The sequence below is a fragment of the Salvelinus sp. IW2-2015 genome, unplaced genomic scaffold (genome assembly GCF_002910315.2).
Source record: "Salvelinus sp. IW2-2015 unplaced genomic scaffold, ASM291031v2 Un_scaffold1213, whole genome shotgun sequence".
NCBI classification, from domain to species: domain Eukaryota; kingdom Metazoa; phylum Chordata; class Actinopteri; order Salmoniformes; family Salmonidae; genus Salvelinus; species Salvelinus sp. IW2-2015.
The window spans coordinates 96,079-116,343 of NW_019942781.1; the positions used below are offsets into that span (position 1 = coordinate 96,079).

A 20,265-nucleotide genomic window follows, 5' to 3' on the forward strand; every position below is an offset into this window, starting at 1 on the left:
CTCATCTGCTAGAACAGTCCCTTCTCCCACACCTCATCTGCCAGAACAGTCCCTTCTCCCACACCTCATCTGCTAGAACAGTCCCTTCTCCCACAAACCATCAGCAAACCATCTACTTGTTATCCRCCAGTTGTCTCTTTGAGCAATGCTTAAACTGTCAGATTGCATTGGCACAATGAGATGCTTGAGACATCATCAAAAAAAGAGGCACAATAACACTGATGGTGTTTTGGCATGGCCCATTGGAACGCAATGGCCACGCCACAGAATGATCCTCTACGGATAGTTAGCTGAGAACATGTCAATGCATGTGTGTTGSCCTTGGATTGAGAGATTTAATCCCAAACCAAATAGCACATCTGGATTAGATAAATACTATGCCTATTCTCTGACTTTCAGGGCTCTGTTGTGTTCTTACCCTTGCGCTACAGGCACTGTTTACATAGTGTTTCCATAGTAGCCACTGCCAAAAAGAGTGAATAATATCAGTGTTATCAGAGTCACCCGCGATTCTGTTTGCTTCTTTGTGTGCCCATATCATACTTAGGTGGGCGTCTGTGGGTGGAGAGAGCGGGCAATGAATCACACAGATTCATAAAGATACCACCCGTCGACCAATCAGGTGGTCAGCTGCTTGCCTCCCCTCCATCTACAATAAGCACTGCGCTGATTTTCACTGAGGAAAGATCACACAAAAAGTGGGAAACAAAAATCACATATGGTAGAATAATCCCGTACACAACTCAAGCACGAGTAAACAAGTGTATATTTTACAGGAAAGTGGCAATTATACAACACTTCACACTATGCTGCTTGTCACAAGTCTGCACAGCAGAACTGCAAGCATGGCATTAGTGAAACAATTCACTTTTCATAAGCCTTTAATGATGTTTTCACACCTCTTAATGCAGCTGTGTGAGAGAGAGTGTGTGTGTGGGAGTGTGGCAGCGGCGGCGGTGGCAGAGGAAATTGGTTTATCATGGATCAGGTAGCATTGTTCAAGTGAGTTAACTGCTTTCTACAATACACTGCTATTTGTATCATTGAATGCAGTGAAAGGGACACAAGAGTCAACAATGTTGGTGGAGTGTAACAATATATTGAGGCACTTTATGTGTTGGTCAGTGTGGTTTCACCTAATGCCTTCCACTCCACTGGGCAAATTGGTTTATGAGGGTTTGTGGCTTTATGATAACTCTGGTGTAACGGTCTAATAATGCATATTCTGTGTGCACCTACAGTACCAGTTTCTTTTTCATGGCTTGGTCTGTGCATGATTTACAGTAGTCTTTTCCCCTGATGAACTAGACCTCTAAAGAGAACATCCACTATTTTTACATTCTGCGCTCCTTTTGTTATCCAAGTAAATATCTATGATAAAACAAATACATGTATTACACATTTAGTCATATGAATCACCTAGGTGTCAGATATTGTAGATACCATCCCCACAATGTCGTGATTTCAGCCATTCATGCTCATATCTTATCTGTCTATATTCTCATATCCTCTGTCTGTTCAACCTCAATGCCTCCAATGTGGCTCCCCTGTCATAGCTGCCAGATAGCATTCAAAAGAAAAGGAAAAAGTCATTCTTAAAAGAAACAATCAGTGTATAGGAACTCTGATGTTCCTTGACCTTTCAAATGGAATACTATATAGGCTGAGTTACAGAAACCAGAGGGTCAAGTGTTGAACAACAACACAACAACAATCAGATATGTGCAACCTTGGTATGCCCTCAAGCAAATTGAACACTCACCAGATATTCCACCTTGATATTCAGTAACATGAGACACTGTCACCAGATATTCCACCTTGATATTCAGTAACATGAGACACTGTCACCCAGATTATTCCACCTTGATATTCAGTAACATGAGACAACTGTCACCAGATATTCCACCTTGATATCAGTAACATGAGACACTGTCACCAGATATTCCACCTTGATATTCAGTAAACATGAGACCACTGTCACCAGATATTCCACCTTGATATTCAGTAACATGAGACACTGTCACCAGATATTCCACCTTGATATTCAGTAACATGAGACACTGTCACCGGATGCCAAGTTGCCAACTCTTTCCAGAGCCCTTTTCTTCCCCCATATAGCAGCAGTACAAACACAACCACGGCTCACAACACACAAGCAAAATAAACCCTCAAAATCTACAACCACCGTGTGATTTTAMGCCAATCAGGGCACCTGTTTCCTCCTCTGATTGTGCACCCCCCAGTCCTCAACAATCTAAACAAACAAGTGGTACAGTCTTAGAAAAAGAGGTGCTATCTACAGCCAAAGAACCCTTTTGGAACCTTTTTGGAACCCTTGTTCTAAGAGTGTAGGACCATTCTGTTGGCATGGAATAGAAGGTGCTTTCTTTTCCTTCTGTCCTCTGTTCCTCCAGCTAAGGTGTAGCGAGGTGAATGACTAGGATATAAAAGTGACGCTACATTCATCTATATATAATTGATTGTCACATTGTGCAGTAAAAATGTAATACAATTACAATCAGATATGTCAGATAAGTTTGGAAAAAGGCACATACATTATGTACATACAGTGATCATGTGGGAAAACATATAAACACAGATTGAAATTGTACAAATGTCTTCAGAAACAACCTAGTATGTACACCGTTTTACAGGCAGTATCAAGTCATTGAAACACAAATTCCATTGGCTTGATGCAGAGTTCAAACGCTCTCAGCCCATTGATCAGAAATGTAGCAAAAACATTATGAAAGGTGCTATGGCCTTGCAGAGTGCTTCTCTTCTCTATATGTGTATAGCGCTGTACATTTAAATAGAGCCACACTTTAGCCACACTTTTTCCATAGACATTACATGAATGCTACAAAATATTAATGCAAGTTTCATCAGGTAACTGACTTCAGAGACAGTTAATTTACATTATAGGTAGCTTATCTCCAGTGAGGTGTTCTTCTCCACTGGCTCCTCTGGCAGTGGTTTGACACTCCCATTTGTGTGTCCATTATGCAGGGATGCTGGAGGCCCCAAGCTTGGGCCTTTCCCACCAATGTCACCAGCTTTGGCTTTCCTTTCTGGGGATGCCACATGCTCAGATGCCCCTGGAGCTGGTGCCTTGGGTGTTAACAGGGCCTGGGAACTCTCAGGATGTTCGTTCCCATTCTGGGCGATCCTACAGATCTCCGTCATCTCTGTGACGTCCTCCCTGTCTTCATCATCATCCTCTTCCTCCTCCTCATCTCGTACGACTCTCCTCAAGCTCTCTCGGGGCTTCAGCACCCTACCTCTCTCCTCCTGCTGCTGCTGGCGCTCTGTCAGGTCGTGGCTCTCCACCTTGCGTGAGGAGCGACACAGGGCCTTGCGGAAGCCCCGCTTAAAGTTTTCTGACAGGAAGCCGTAGACGATGGGGTTGGCGCAGCTGTTGGCGTAACCCATTACCACAACAAAGTAGTAGAGGCCCGGGTACTCTGATGGCAGAGACACCAGCAGGTTGAGAATGTTGAGGGCGTAGAAGGGCAACCAGCAGAAGACAAACACGGCCACCACGATCACCACCATGCGCGTCACCTTGCGCTCGGACTTCCTGCGCTTGGTGGACGTGGCGTGGACCTTCTTGCCAGAGCTGCGGATCTTGAAGACGATGAGCAGGTAGCAGAGGCAGATGATGAGGAGTGGGCAGAAGAAACCCACTGTGGACGTGTAGATGATAAAAGCCGCCCGCCAAATGTCGGCCGGCCGAGGCCAGGAGATATTGCAGGTGCCGCCKGTCTTGTGGACGTTGGCGAAGATTACCACAGGCAGGACCACCAGGAAGGAGATGGCCCACACTGTGCCGTTGACCACCTTGGCGACCTGGGGCCGCCGCCACTTGGAGGAGCGTATGGGATGGACCACTGCCAGGTAGCGGTCAATGCTCATGACGGTCAGGCAGAAGATGGAGGTGAATTGGTTGATGGAGTCCACGGTCATGACCAGGCGGCACATAAAGGAGCCAAAGGGCCAAAACTGGAGGGTGTTCTGGACAGCCAGGAAGGGCAGGCCCAGCATGAAGAGCTCATCAGCGATGGCCAGGTTCAGGATGTAGATGTTAGTCACAGACTCCGTCTTGGAGTAGTGCAGCACAATGTGGATGACCAGGCTGTTCCCGCCAAGGCCGATGACACAGACGATGATGTAGATGAGTGGGATGAGGACCCCTGCTACACTGGGTCCTAATGGCATCTCTGGAATGTTGGTGGAGTTGATACAGTTGAAGAGGGTGTCGTTGAGGAGGGTGTCATTGAGGAGGGTGTCGTTGCATAGTAGCAAAGACAGGGGGAGGTCGGGGTAAGAGCTGGGGACTGTTCTGTTCTCCCACATGTCCTCCGACATCTCTGAGGGGGCGGTGAGCAGAAGTCCAGGCAGGAGAGATGGAGGAGCAGGGGGATGTCTGTCTGTCTCTCTCAACTCCCACCCATCTGTCCTGTGGAGAGACCAGAAAGACTTATTAAACTGAGGAGATCTTTCATATCTCATCTTTTATTGAGAAGCATCTGTAGCTCAATGGAGAGAAGGAGAGACACAAATTAAAAGGGACCTTAAAAGGGATGTGACAGACTTGACAGCGGCTTTATGTCTGTTATGCCTGTTATGGGCTCTTTCAGGGCCAAGGCACAATAGTAGCCAGACAATACATCATTGAGGGTTTTCCAAACAGCTTTAATTGTGTTCTTGCACTTCATTCAGGTGAAAGCCTTGTTTGGTAAATTCCCAGAAGCATGAGGTACATGAGAGAAGAAGACATCAGTGTCTGGCTGTGTGAAAAGCTGTTGTTAAAACAAGTCTCAAGACAAATGAAGAGCTGGGGAAACAATGACAGTGGAAGATGAAACAAAACAAAAAAGAGCAGCAGGTGGTGGAGGTTAAATTAAATGATAAGTATGAAATTATGAAAAAGGACACCCAAACGGGATGTCACTAGGTACGCAGCCCAGCATGAGTCAGACAGGAAATAATTAAGGCCAGACAAGGAGTGAGGGCATGGAGAGAAATGAACCAGATCGCAACACCTGTGTTTGACTTCTCTTTGTGGCTATTGACCCCTCAGACAAATTAAACAGAGTGTGTTCCCACAAACAGCCACTGCTGGGGCTAATCATTGACATTTTATTGGTAACTAGGTACTCTGGTGCGCCACAGACCACTGTGTGTAGCTCTTCTGCCAACACATATGCTGTCATCGGTGTGTATGTACTTGTGTGAATGTAAATATGGAYTGTGTGTGTATGTGTGCACAGTTAATGTGAGACGGGAGAAAGCTCAGGTAAGCTCAAAGGCTTTGGAGGGCCCTTTTRGTATCTAGCTGTGGAGTCGCAATGCCACGCTGGGTAAATATCCACTACTGATGACGTGTAGGGGTTCTGGAACAAATTAACACCTGGCTTTCTCTCTCTCTATCTACCTCCTTCCATCATACTGTGTAGATCCCATGAAAACACAGAAAGGAATGACCGTGGATTCATCTCTTTATGCTAAGAAGCTGTAACAGCAATGTATATAGTTTTAAATCACTTCCAAAAATGTGACTTGTTTTTTTAATTAAAAAGAAGATTATGTATTGATTTAACATAACGACCTGGGTCAAGCAGGTCATCCTTTGTCCCTTGGTACTTGGTCCTGTGTCATAGGTACCGTCATTACAAGAGAGGTATTTGGTCAGCAATGGATGTACTGAACTACAAAATGGACACATACACATGAATTCTAGGGACTTCCCACTGGGCAAAAACTGGTTGAATCAAGGTTGTWTCCACATCATAAAAAATAAATACATGTGATGATGTTGAATCAATGTGGAAAACTGATTGGATTTGCAAAAAGCATCAACGTCAGGGAATTTTGTCTTTTTTTCACCAAACTTTTAATGTAAATCCAACGTCATGGTGCAATTTCTTTTTGATTTCACGTTGACTTCACATTAGTTGACAATTCAACCAAATATACATAAAAAATAGTAGTTGAACGGACATCTGTACCAAGTGGGTTAGAACATGTCATATCTATCACCACAGTTAAATGTAATACCATTTTGCATATTATCATGGTTTTCAAATCTATTCGTTTCTGTCCCATGAAATATGCATAATAATATTTTCTCTGTTTTCGGAAATGTAATTTAATGAATTTTTTTCAGGAAAATCAAAACTATACTTATAATAGCACAGACGTGAGCTGAGCTCATTGATAGGGTTCATCAAACACTCCGACTGTTTCCTCAGTTCACTAAAAGGTTATCATCACTTCAAAATCTGGAAGCTGAGGTGAAGCAGATTCAAAGCAGGCTTTCCACCTCACTGACGCTCAGGTTCTGATCTGAGCTACATGAAGAAAGACCAACTGTGAAAATGTACTGGCAAAGGAACGTGAGAGATAAACAGATGTTTTAAGGGTTGAAGAGAAATATTATACAGTATATATACTGAGTGTACAAAACATTAGGACAGACTGATCAGGTGAATCCAGGTGAAAGCTGTGATCCTTTATTGTGTCACTTGTTAAATCCACTCCAACGCTGCTGGGTTTTTCATGCTCAACAGTTTCCCGTGTGTATCAAGAATGGTCCACCACATAAAGGACATCCATTCACTTTCGACACCTTGTAGAGTCCATGCCCCGATGAATTGAGGCTGTTCGGAGGGCAAAAGGGGGGATGCAACTCAATATTAGGAAGTTGTTCTTAATGTTTTGTACACTCAGTGTATATTTCTTAAATGTTTCATTTTGACTAAGAGCATTTTCCTCCATCGCACAATTTCTATATTCTAAATTGTTTGATTATTTTCATGCGAGGTGCATACATTTACCATCCTCCAACATTGGTGCTGGTTTCCCCGAGCTGCGGAGACACCAGGGAGAAGGAATGCGTTGGGATTGCTGCCATAAATCAAACAGAACCAAATAAAGGGCACACATGACAGGCTAACAAGATCACGCTCTGAAGTCTTCAGCTGCACATGGAGAAGAGAGGGAAGCCATTGCATTTATCTTTATTCTTGGGTTATGAACATAACATTGCCACTAATGCCTTGATTTCCTTCAGTTATTAACATATTGTTAGTGGAATGGTCTTTGCACGATGGGACAGTTTTTCTCTGAAGGCTCTCTCTTATCTCTAGCATTTCTCTTCTCTGCACAGAGAAGAGCAGCTCAGGACCTGTGGGCCAGCCTTAAAATACATTTTTAAAAGTATTACATTTACAAATTGGGGTTATGAGCTGGTCAGGGTACCATGGGGAAGGCAGGAATATAGTATGAATGCAGAACACACACGTCTTTTAATCAATGTCATTCTCTTTTACTGCCACTCGGGAGCCATTTGTCCAGCGAACAAATATTTCTGAATGAGTCTGGCCAGTCAGTGCAGCAGTGCGGAGCTGCGATGGGAAAAGAGACATAAAAGCTAAGTGAGTACTTCAGAGCTGCATCCACGTAATCAGCCCTCTTAGCCAGATCAATTGTGTTCCATAGCTGGGAAGAACAGAAGACACATGCCTCTTAAAGATGATCACTAATGCACATGATCATACATGGTTTATTGGGTACACCCATCTAGTACTGGGTCTAACCCCCCTTTGCCTCCAGAACATCCTGAATTATTTGGGGCATGGAAACATTGCTCAATTGATATCGAGGGACCTAACGTGTGCCAGGAAAACATTCCCCATACCACACCACCGCCACCAGCATGTACAGTTGACAACAGGCAGGATGAGGCCATGGACTCATGCTGCTTACACCAAATTCTGGGATTTGTCGGAACAGGCAATGTTTTTCCACTCCTCAATGGTCCAGTGTTTGTGATAGCGTGCCCACTGGAGTCGCTTCGTTTTTAGCTGATAGGTGTGGAACCCGGTGTGGTTGTCTGCTGCAATAGCCCATCCGTGACAAGGATGGACAAAATGTGCATTTCGAGATACACAGCACTGTTGTACTGCACCGTTATTTGCCAGTTTGTGGCCCGTCTGTTAGCTTGCCATTCTCCTTTGACCTCTCATCAATGTGCTGTTTTTACCCACAGGACTGCCGCTGACTTGATGTTTTTTGTGTGTCGCACCATTCTCTGTAAACCATAGACACTCTTGTGCGTGAAAAGCCCAGAAGGGCGACTGCTTCTGAGATACTGGATTTGGCGCGCCTGGCACCGACGATCATACTTTAATTAACATTTTTATTTCACCTTTATTTAACCAGGTAGGCCAGTTGAGAACAAGTTCTCATTTACAACTGCGACCTGGCCAAGATAAAGCAAAGTAGTGAGACACAAACAATAACACGGAGTTACACATGGAATAAACAAACATACAGTCAATAACACAATAGAAAAGTATATATGCAGTGTGTGCAAATGAGGTAAGATGAGCGAGGTAAGGCAATAAATAGGCCATAGTGGCAAAATAATTACAATTTAGCAAATAAACACTGGAGTGATAGATGTGCAGAGGATGAATGGGCAAGTAGAGATACTGGGGAAAGGAGAAAAAAAAAGAAATAACAGTATGGGGATGAGGTAGTTGGATGGGCTATTTACAGATGGGCTATGTACAGGTGCAGTGATCTGTGAGCTGCTCTGACAGCTGGTGCTTAAAGTTAGAGAGGGAGATATGAGTCTCTAGCTTCAGTGATTTTTGCAATTCGTTCCAACCATTGGCAGCAGAGAACTGGAAGGAAAGGCGGCCAAAAGAGGAATTGGCTTTGTGACCAGTGAAATATACCTGCTGGAGCGCGTGCTATGGGTGGGTGCTGCTATGGTGACCAGTGAGCTGAGATAAGGCGGGGCTTTACCTAGCAAGGACTTATAGATGACCTGGAGCCAGTGGGTTTGGCGACGAATATGAAGCGAGGGCCAGCCAACGAGAGCATACAGGTCGCAGTGGTGGGTAGTATATAGTGCTTTGGTGACAAAACGGATGGCACTGTGATAGACTGCATCCAATTTGCTGAGTAGAGTGTTGGATGCTATTTTGTAAATTACATCGCCAAAGTCAAGGATCGGTAGGATAGTCCGTTTTACGAGGGTATGTTTGGCAGCAGAGTGAAGGATGCTTTGTTGCGAAATAAGAAGCCGATTCTAGATTTGATTTTGGATTGGAGATGCTTAATGTGAGTCTGGAAGGAGAGTTTACAATATAACCAGACACCTATGTATTTGTAGTTGTCCACATATTCTAAGTCAGAACCGTCCAGAGTAGTGATGCTGGAAGGGCAGGCAGGTGCGGGCAGCAATCGGTTGAAGAGCATGCATTTAGTTTTACTTGCATTTAAGAGCAGTTGGAGGCCACGGAAGGAGAGTTGTATGGCATTGAAGCTCGTCTGGAGGTTAGTTCACACAGTGTCCAAAGAAGGGCCAGATGTATACAGAATGGTGTTGTCTGCGTAGAGGTGGATCAGAGAATCACCAGCAGCAAGAGCGACATCATTGATGTATACAGAGAATTGAACCCTGTGGCACCCCCATAGAGACTGCCAGAGGTCCGGACAACAGGCCCTCCGATTTGACACACTGAACTCTGTCTGAGAAGTAGTTGGTGAACCAGGCGAGGCAGTCATTTGAGAAACCAAGGCTGTTGAGTCTGCCTATAAGAATGTGGTGATTGACAGAGTCGACAGCCTTGGCCAGGTTGATGAATATAGCTGCACAGTATTGTCTCTTATCGATGGTTATAATATTGTTTAGTACCTTGAGCGTGGCTGAGGTGCACCCATGACCAGCTCGGAAACCAGATTTTATAGCCAGAGACGGTACGGTGGGATTCGAAATGGTCGGTGATCTGTTTGTTAATTTGGCTTTCGAAGACCATAGAAAGGCATGGTAGGATAGATATAGGTCTGTCACAGTTTGGGTCTAGAGTGTTTGACCGCGGCAGCTTTCCAATCTTTGGGGATCTCAGACGATACGAAAGAGAGGTTGAACAGGCTGGTAATAGGGGTTGCAACAATTGCAGCAGATACTTTTAGAAAGAGAGGGTACAGATTGTCTAGCCCGGCTGATTTGTAGGGGTCCATGTTTTGCAGATTTTTCAGAACATCAGCTATCTGGATTTGGGTGAAGGGAAAATGGGGGAGGCTTGGGCAAGTTGCTATGGGGTGGGCAGGGCTGTTGACCGGGGTAGGGATAGCCAGGTGGAAAGCATGGCCAGCCGTAGAAAAATGCTTATTGAAATTCTTAATTATAGTGGATTTATCAGTGGTGACAGTGTTTCCTATCCTCAGTGCAGTGGGTAGCTGGGAGGAGGTGCTCTTATTCTCCATGGACTTTACAGTGTCCCAGAACTTTTTGGAGTTTGTGGTACAGGATGCAAATTTCTGTTTGAAAAAGCTAGCCTTTGCTTGCCTAACTGCCTGTGTATATTGGTTCCTAAGTTAAGAATGGAAATTTCAGGGTTTTGGTGGCTTTCCTAAGCCAGCATTCAGACATGGCTAGGACATCCGGGTTGGCAGAGTGTGCTAAAGCAGTGAATAAAGGCTTCTAATGTTAACATGCATGAAACCAAGGCTTTTACGGTTACAGAAGTCAACAAATGAGAGCGCCTGGGTAATGGGAGTGGAGCTAGGCACTGCAGGGCCTGGATTAACCTCTACATCACCAGAGGATCATAGGAGGAGTAGGATAAGGGTACGGCTAAAGGCTATAAAAACTGGTAGTCTAGTGCATTCAGAACAGAGAGTAAAAGGAGCAGGTTTCTGGGCACGGAAGAATAGATTCAAGGGATAATGTACAGACAGTATGGTAGGATGTGAATACAGTGGAGGTAAACCTAGGCATTGAGTGACGATGAGAGAGGTATTGTCTCTAGAGACACCATTTAAACCAGGTGAGGTCATCGTGTGTGTGGGAGGTGGAACAAAAGGGTTAGCTAAGGCATACTGAGCAGGGCTGGAGGCTCGACAGTAAAATAAGACAATAATCACTAACCAAAACAGCAAGGGACAAGGCATATTGACATTAGGGAGAGGCATGTGTAACCGAGTGGTCATGGGGTCTAGTGAGTAGCTAGGTGGGCTGGAGACACGGCGATTCAGACAGCTAGCGGGCCGGGGCTAGCAGGCTAGCAGAAGGGCCTTAACTTCTTATGGCTGCAGGGGCAGTATTGAGTAGCGTGGACGAAAGGTGCCCAGAGTAAACGGCCTGCTCCTCAGTCCCAGTTACTAATATATGCATATTATTATTAGTATTGGATAGAAAACACTCTAAAGTTTCTAAAACTGTTTGAATTATGTCTGTGATATTAACAGAACTCATATGGCAGGCAAAAACCTGAGAAGTTCCACTTCCTGTTTGGATTTTTTCTGGGGGTGCCATATTTTCAACCAAGCTCTCATTGAAAATACAGAGAGATATGGATGGGGTTTCACTTCCTACGGCTTCCACTAGATGTCAACAGTCAATAGAACTAAGTCTGATGACTCTAATGTGAAGGGGGGTCGAAGGAGACAGAAATTAGTAATCACTGTCATGAGGTGACCATGCATTCAACACGCGCGTTCACGTGAGAGGCAGCTCCGTTCCATCTCTCAATTGAAGTCGATGTAATTCTCCGGTTGGAACGTTATTCAAGATGTATGTTAACAACATTCTAAAGATTGATTCAGTACATCGTTTGACATGTTTCTACTGACTGTAACGGAACGTTTGGACATTTCGTCACGTTATAGTGGTCGCGCTTTGAGACTTTGGTTAGGATGTTTGGTAAACAATTCGAAAGTAGCTAATTTGACATAAATAACGGACATTAACAAACAAATCAAGCATTTATTGTGGACCTGGGATACCTAGGACTGCATTCTGACAAATTCATCAAAGGTAAGGAAACATTTATCATGTATTTTCTGGTTTCTGTTGAGTCCAACATGGCGGCTAATTTGGCTATTCATCTGAGCTCCGTCTCAGATTATTGCATGGTTTATTTTTCCGTAAAGTTTTTTTGAAATCTGACACAGCGGTTGCATTAAGGAGAGGTATATCTATAATTCCATGTATAACTTGTATTATCATCTATATTTATGATGAGTATTTCTGTTGAAACGATGTGGCTATGCAAAGTCACTTGATGTTTTTGCCACTAGTGAATCTAACGCCTCAATGTAAACTCAGATTTTTTGATATAAATATGAACTTAATCAAACAAAACATGCATGTATTGTGTAACATGAAGTCCTATGAGTGTCATCTGATGAAAATAATCGAAGGTTAGTGATTAATTTTATCTCTATTCTGGTTTTTGTGAAAGCTATCTTTAGCTGGATAAAATGGATGTGGTTATTGTGGTTTTGTGGTGACCTAACATAATCGTTTGTAGTGCTTTCGCTGAAAAGCCTATTTGAAATCTGACACTTTGGTGGGATTAACAACAATATTACCTTTAAAATGATATAAGACACATGAATGTCTGAGGAATTTTAATTATGAGATTTCTGTTTTTTGAATTTGGCGCCCTGCACTTCGACTGGCTGTTGTCATATCGATCCTGTTAACCTTTTATGGCTGCAATCCCGTTAAGGGGACGTCGCGACAGAAGAGTCAGTTGAAGCTCCCTCGGGCGGTTACGTCGGCAGACCAGTCATGATGGATTGGCAGGGCTCCGTGTAGTAAAAGGGTCCAAATAGGTATTGTAGCCCAAGAAAAAATAGGTATTGTAGCCCAAGAAAATTGGCTGATGGACCTCTTCAGCTAGCCGGGAGATGGGCCTAGCCGGGAGATGGGCCTAGCAAGTCTAGGCTAATTGGTGCTTGCTTCGGGACAGAGACGTTAGCCAGGAGTAGCAACTCGGATAGCAGCTAGCTAGCTGTGATGATCCAGGTGAAAAGGTTCAGAGCTTGTGTTTGGAATCTGGAGATGTGGGGAAAAAGGGTTCAGTATGCTCTGAGTTGAATCGCTCTGTGCAGACTGGCAGGAGCTGTGCAGACTAGCTTAAGGTTAGCTGATGACCGCTAGCAGTGGCTAGCTGACTACTAGCTAGTAGCTAGTTAGCTGGCTAGCTTCTGTTGGGGGTTATGGTTCTAAAGTAAAGAAAATAGCTGATCCATACCACATTGGGTGAGGCGGGTTGCAGCAATCCAATGTTGGAGTTGAGGTTAAAAAATCTTTAAAAAATATATACTAAATATATGCGAAGAAAATGCGAAGGAAAAAGATATATACACATGACACGACAGGACGAAGACAAAGACGCCTGACTGCTACGCCATCTTGGAATGATACCACGCTCAAAGTTGCTTAGATCACTAGTTTTTCCCATTCTAACGTTCAGTAGAACAGTAACTGAATGCCTCGATGCCTGTCTGCATGGTTTATATAGCAAGCCATGGCCACGTGACTCACTGTCTGTAGGAGCAAACCATTTTAGTGAATGGGGTGGTGTACCTAATAAACTGGCAACTGAGTGTGTTTTTTAAAAATGTTTCCATAGGCGCTTTCATTTCACTGTCATGAGGATATGTTGCTATGGCAAGGTTATTGAGGGACAGGGAGTGCTCTCGTTTTCTTGGGCATGATATAAATGGGACGACAATAACAACAAAAAACAACAGCAATCCAATGTTTTTTGACAACTGCCACCCAGTCCTGCTCTTGGCTTCGTCATGCTCTTTGATACAGGTGTCACAGCCTTTGATGSCAGTCTATTTTGATGCTCTTCGATTGGTCGAGGGCCTTGACTCAATGCTGAGCACTTTCTGTCATTTCTCCTCTTTGCCCATCTGAGATAATGGATACAACATGAAGTTCATCGAGATAAAGATCCCTCAATTAATCATTTATAAACAGTTTAAAAAGAGTTTACCATTTATTAATCATTGTTCCTACATTTGTAAATGTCAGTAAGCAATCTCTAAAGAGTAATTTATATTCACAATTTGTAAATGATTAATAATGTTCTACTATTGTACTTATAAAACAGTTATAAAGAAATTATTATCAACTCATAAGATGATTTATAAGGCATTTGTTAATGGCTGACTAATGGTTTGATATTTCTAAATGTATTTATATATAGTGCCTTCAGAAAGTATTCACACCCCTTGACTTTTTCCACATTTTGTTGTGTTACAGCCTGAATTAAAAATGGATTCAATTCAGATTTATTTTCACTGGCCTACACACAATACCCCATAATGTTAAAGTGGAATTATGTTTTTAGACATTTTTATAAATGATTTACAAATGAACAGCTGAAATGTCTTCAGTCAAAATGTATTCAACCCCTTTGTTATAGCAAGCCTAAATAAATTCAGGAGTAAACATGTGCTTAACAAGTCACATAATAAGTTGCATGGACTCACTCTGTGTACAATAATAGTGTTTACCATGATTTTTGAATGACTACCGCATGTCTCTACCCCACACATATAATCATCTCTAAGGTCCAGTAGCAGTGGGTGGGTAAAATCACTAGGGAAGCCAAGCCAGAAAAAAAGGCATATTACAACCTATGTGTTGTGATAATTGTGTTGTTTGCTCTATAACCTGTTAGTTCATACAGTATGCCTTGCGGCCGTGATATARAGGCCTAAGACCTAGACAATAAGAGGACACAGTGGCAGAATAAATTCAACCCAACTTTTGTTTCATCACAAAACCGGAGAGCAACCTCTGTCCGGTGAAGTCCACAAAGCATATTGCATGTAGTGACAACTAAAAGATACCAAAAATGATTGAATCTAATCAATGTAACCTAAATATGATGTGGCTGTCCATGGTTCTGATTTATGTGTGTGTGTTGATTCACCCTACTTGTAGAGAAATGCCAATGCTATCCTCCTCTCTTTCATGTTGACGAAACGTCTATGTCCTAGGCTACCTGGCTAAAATGCATGCTCGCTAGCCTAACTTCCTTTCATGGACCATGTTAACTAGTTAACATTAACCTTCTACATCTAGCTACATATTGAGCTTCCATCCTCACAGGCTGGGGGCACACTGTATGAATTTATGATTGGATCAGAATCTCCGTTATAATCATTGGCCAGTATGGAGATTTAGGTTAAACCACAAGTCCAAATCCTTATCCCCATCCATGGCTAATTTAGGAATGGGACAATTTTAGCTAGCTAGTTAGCGACCGGAGGACAACAACACAATGAGATGCAACAATTCAAGTTGTTTCTGTTAATGATGTATTGCTCTCGATGTGGTTTGAGTGAAGCCAAATCCAAATTGGCTTCTCTTGACACTTTGTTTTGGTGCGCCAGGACCATTCACAGTTGCACTCACTCAGTTTAGCTCAACACTGATTGGCTATTATTTTATACTTTTTTTTATCAAGGGAGGCCAAATTCTGTCTTCCTTTGCATTCAACGCTACGGGAGGCAACAATGTCATACACTTTTTGACCAGACAGAATCGGATAGATGGCCTACACATACAGAGACAGAGGGGCACTGTTTCGCTTGCTAAGATGCTTTCTCCGGTGAAAGATATTCAGCCTCTTGCGAATTGAATGAAAATTATGAAACACAGAGAGACGAAAGATAAGTTATTTTATGTTTTTTTCTAGGTACATTTTTTAGGGAAGCCACTGGTAAGGTCCTTCAGTCGAGTAGTGAATTTCAATCACAGATTCTACCACAAAGACCAGGAAGGTTTTCCAATGCTTCACAAAGAAGGACACCTATTGATAGATTGGGGGGGGGGGCAGATATTGAATATCCCTTTGCATTACATTACATTACATTTAAGTCATTTAGCAGACGCTCTTATCCAGAGCGACTTCAAATTGGTGCTTCACTTATGATATCCGTGGAACAACCCTTTAATATGTGCATTAATCTTTTAAGAAGGGGGGGGGGGGGTTGAGGGATTACTTCTATTTTATCCTCGGTTTCTTAAAGAGGTGGGGGGTTTCGGTGTCTGGAGGTGGTGATGACTCCGCTTGACCTGTGCGTCGTGAGGGAGTTGTTTGTTCAGCAGTTGGGGGTGCAGGCAGCGAACGAGTTTTGACTGGGCTGAGGGGACTGTCTTCGCAAGAGGTAGGGAGGCGGAGCGAGAGGTGGATTTGAACGCGAAGTGCGGCTTGTTGGGTGTCAGGGGCTGATCAGGAGCGGGCTGGGAGGTACGGAGGGGTGGCGTTCCCGGGGTGCAGGCTGCGTAGGCAGGCAAGCCAAACAATGGTGCTTGTAGTGGATGGGGGGTCTCTGGGAGGGGAGGGGACACAATGGAGTTGTCAACAACGTAAAGATGGCGAGATCAATATGGAACGGGGGCCCACACGGTTGCAAACCCATTGTGTCCTCCCAGAGTGCTAAAGAACCTGGCGTGATCCTGACAAACGCTGTGTTTCAACATAAATCAAGAGCGGTGACCGTTCCTGTAGGTTCATGCTCTACAACATTCGCAGAGTACGACCCTGCCTCACACAGGAAGCGGCGCAGGTCCTAATTCAGGCACTTGTCATCTCCCGTCTGGATTACTGCAACTTTGCGCATGGTGAAGTTATTAGTTACGCTTTGGATAGTGTATCAATACACCCAGTCACTTCCTAACTCAGTTGCCGGAAAGGAAGGAAACCACCCAGGGATTTCACCATGAGTCCAATGGTGACTTTAAAACAGGTACAGAGTTTAATGGCTGTGATAGAAGAAAACTGAGGATGGATGAACAACATTGTAGTTAATCCACAATACTAACCTAACTGACAGAGTGAAAAGAAGAAAGCCGGTACAGAATTTAAAAATATATATATACTGTATATACATCCTGTTTGCAACAAGGCGCTAAAGTAATACTGCAAAACATGTGGGAAAGCAATTCCCTTTTTGTCCTGAGTACAAAGTGTTATGTTTAGGGCAAATCCAATACAACACATTACACATTACATCACTCTCCATAGTATAGTGGTGGCTGCACCATGTTATGGGTATGCTTGTTCAGTCTGCTTTCCACGTCTGCTTTCCACCAGATACTGGGAGATTAATTTACCTTTCAGCATGACAATAACCTATAACAAAAGGCCAAATCTACCCTGTAGTTGCTTACCAAGAAGACATTGAATGTTCCTGAGTTACAGATTTGACCTAAATCTACTTGAAAATCTACGGCAAGACCTGAAAATGGTTGTCTGGCAACAATCAACAACCAATTTGACAGATCTTGAAGAATTTTGAAAAGAATAATAGGCAAATGTTTCACAATCAAGGTGTGGAAAGCTCTTAGAGATTTACCCAGAAAGACTCACAGCTGTAATCACTGCCAAAGGTGCTTCTATAAAGTATTGACTCAGAGGTGTGAATACTCAAGTAAATGAGATATGTCTGTATTTCATTTTCAATAAATGTGCTAATATTTCAAAAAACATCTTTTCACTTTGTCTTTATGGTGTATTGTGTGTAGATGGGTGAGAAAAAAAATAAATTTAGTCAATTTTGAATTCAGGCTGTAACACATATAAATGTGGAATAAGTCAAGGGGTATGAATAGTTTCTGAAGGCACTGTATATCATGAATGGGATATTTAGGAATTCTTAATGAGTACATTTATAAATGTGAGTAGGTCTACATTCACTTACTAATACCTCAGATGACGATTATTGTAGTTGCTTAGAAACCATTTATTAATTATTAATCAACCCTTTTGCAGCCCCTATATAGCTACTTTTATAAATGTTTCATAAATGACTTGTCACTCCCCAAAAGCTGACCATGTTTGTAGATAGTACCTGATGCTCCACCAATGGCTAAAAAGAACCTAAAACAAGCAACGGTAAAAGAAGAAGTACACAATTAAAGGACGTATAAGACATTTTTTAAGTATCTCCAGAATACATTTTAATGCARGAACTTGCTTGAATAATTTCAGTTACGTATTTCATAAGCTTCATAACTGCAGTCATTAACAAAGGCCTGATAAATCACAAGTGATCATCAACTTGGGTAACTTGCAGTTGAACCAGAAGCATACGCACAGTGTTATATGGCTGCTGAACACTAGACTAGCCGGGCTATTTCTTAGAATCTCAGATAAAATGGTGATAATAGCTGTCCATGGGAATGAAGACTCTCAGCTGTTATTTGGTCCCACTAATTGGATGACTAGATGTAGAACACCCTCCTTTGCTACCTGGGAGGTATAATCACTGCTTCCTTGAACTGTTATTTTCTGTTATTTTTGCCTGCTGGCATTTGCAGATAACGCTTTTTGCAAGCTGTGACCCTCTAGGGAACACAAAAAATCTCTGAAAAAAAGAGAAGGGCCATTCAGTTTTTAATTAAGTATCAGGCCCATTTTTTTACCCAATCTAATCTTGCCCTTCAAACGGAAAGCAATCTCAAAGATTCTTGCCTCATAAATATCAATCTTGTTTTTCCATGTCGTGCCACTGTCAGAGTCAATAAAAGCTGATGATTTAGAGGCCACTTTGTTTGAGGAAATAAGGGAACTGAACACAATAATGTATCTATCAGTACAGAAAGTCTTCAGTGTCCCTGAAATGTAGCATACAGCTAAACATTTTCACCAATCAGAAAGCATTCATGCACAAATTGGCCAAAAGATTCTCCTGACAGATAGGTGATCACAGCACACTAACTAATCCAACTAGCACTTGCATCACTCCTAACATATAGTACTAGGTTTACATTTTGGCACTTAATCTGTTTTTACTGTAAAATATATTACATAAAAGACGAATAAATAAATTATCACACTTGTGAGGTAAAACATAGCTGTTGTGACAAGTTGTCTAGATAYTTGTTGGCAAAGATAACCTGTAAACCAAACACAGCCCTAGCAGACAGGCCTCTTGATAAAAGCCTTGTTTACCTGTATGGGCCAATCAGTTAATTAGTCGGTATGGGAAACACTACTTAGATAGCCAATAAATCCATTCCTTCAGACATGGTAAACTCCGCCCACAACACCCCTCACATAGCCTGGTTTTCCAGTTTGTTTGTGCTTGAGCCAACTCCTCTCTTGTTGTCATGCCAAACGTTAGGTGGCTACAGCACAAAGAGCATGGGACCAGGCTACCTCACACATTCTTATGAAATAATGATCAGATATGCTAAACAACATGCAAAACTAAAGCAACCTAACAGAAATCTAAACTGAACATTCATAGAGCCCTCAAATCAGTTGGCATGTGCCCTACAGATTCAGTACCATGTTAGTAACTGAATAATATGCAGCCAACGGTATGGGTCAAAGTCACGTACCATCATACAGTTGTAGGATCTTAATTTGATCACTCTGTTGCAGGAGAACTGCAATGCAGGAAATGTTTTACTTGTAGTGTATTTGAGGTTTAAAAATACTTTTGCATTTTGTAATTTCCACTTTGAAACTTCAAACTTGATTTTCCCTATGACAAATGTATCAATCAACCCATATAAAAATGTCCATTAACTATAATCCACATGATAATCCACATTTCTTTTTTGCTGCAGGATTACTTTCCTGCTGTAGCAAACTGGCTCAAATGAAGATCCTACATCTGTACATAACCACCATGTATGGCTTGGACACACCATTCGAATCAGTCTCCTTCAGTGTTGAACGCAAACAGGACCACGTGAGAACCAAGGTCAATGTCATTGCCATGCAAAGATGTTTACATACTTTATCTGCTTCCATATTTCTGCCTTCATCTAAAAATCCCATCCCAACAGTCACAGCACTAAGACACTGCTCTACTGACAACTCATAATATACACTCTTAGAAAAAAAGATGCTATCTAGAACCTAAAAGGGTTCTTTGGCTGTCCCCATAGGAGAATCCTTTGACGAACCCTTTTTGGTTCCAGGTACAACCCTTTTGGGTTACATGTAGAACACTTTCCATGGAAACCAAAAGAGTTCTACCTRGAACAAAAAACAGTTCTACCTGGAACTGAAAATGGTTCTCCTATGGAGACAGCCAAGGAACCCCTTTGGAACCCTTTTCTAACAGTGTAGTCTCAAGATGATGTCTTAATAAAAGCCATTCATTGTTTTCTAATTACAACAAACATCATGAGACCATCTACAGAAGTTCCTAGCATTGTGTGTTTGTTCTGTATGGACACACACACAACACACACACACACCAACACCACACACAAACACACACACACACACATCACACACACACACACACACACACACACCACACACACACACACACACACACCCAACACACACACACACACACACACACTAACAACACACACACACACACACACACACACACCACTCATGTAAATCTAGCACCTCCCACACACATGCACACTCATTATGTGGTGATGGTTTGGGCAAATTACCG

General features: G+C 42.6%; 1 protein-coding gene across 1 annotated transcript in view; it reads right to left on the bottom strand.

Annotated features, from left to right (window-relative positions):
- Positions 1-1,893: 1,893 nt before the first annotated feature.
- Positions 1,894-20,265, bottom strand: part of LOC112070060 (somatostatin receptor type 5-like) — a 19,960-nt gene continuing 1,588 nt past the window's right edge. The window contains exon 2 of the mRNA XM_024137468.2: positions 1,894-4,459. Coding sequence (XP_023993236.1) covers positions 2,920-4,368 — 1,449 coding nt within the window. The 5' untranslated portion in view covers positions 4,369-4,459 and the 3' untranslated portion in view covers positions 1,894-2,919. The remainder of the gene's footprint in view (positions 4,460-20,265) is intronic.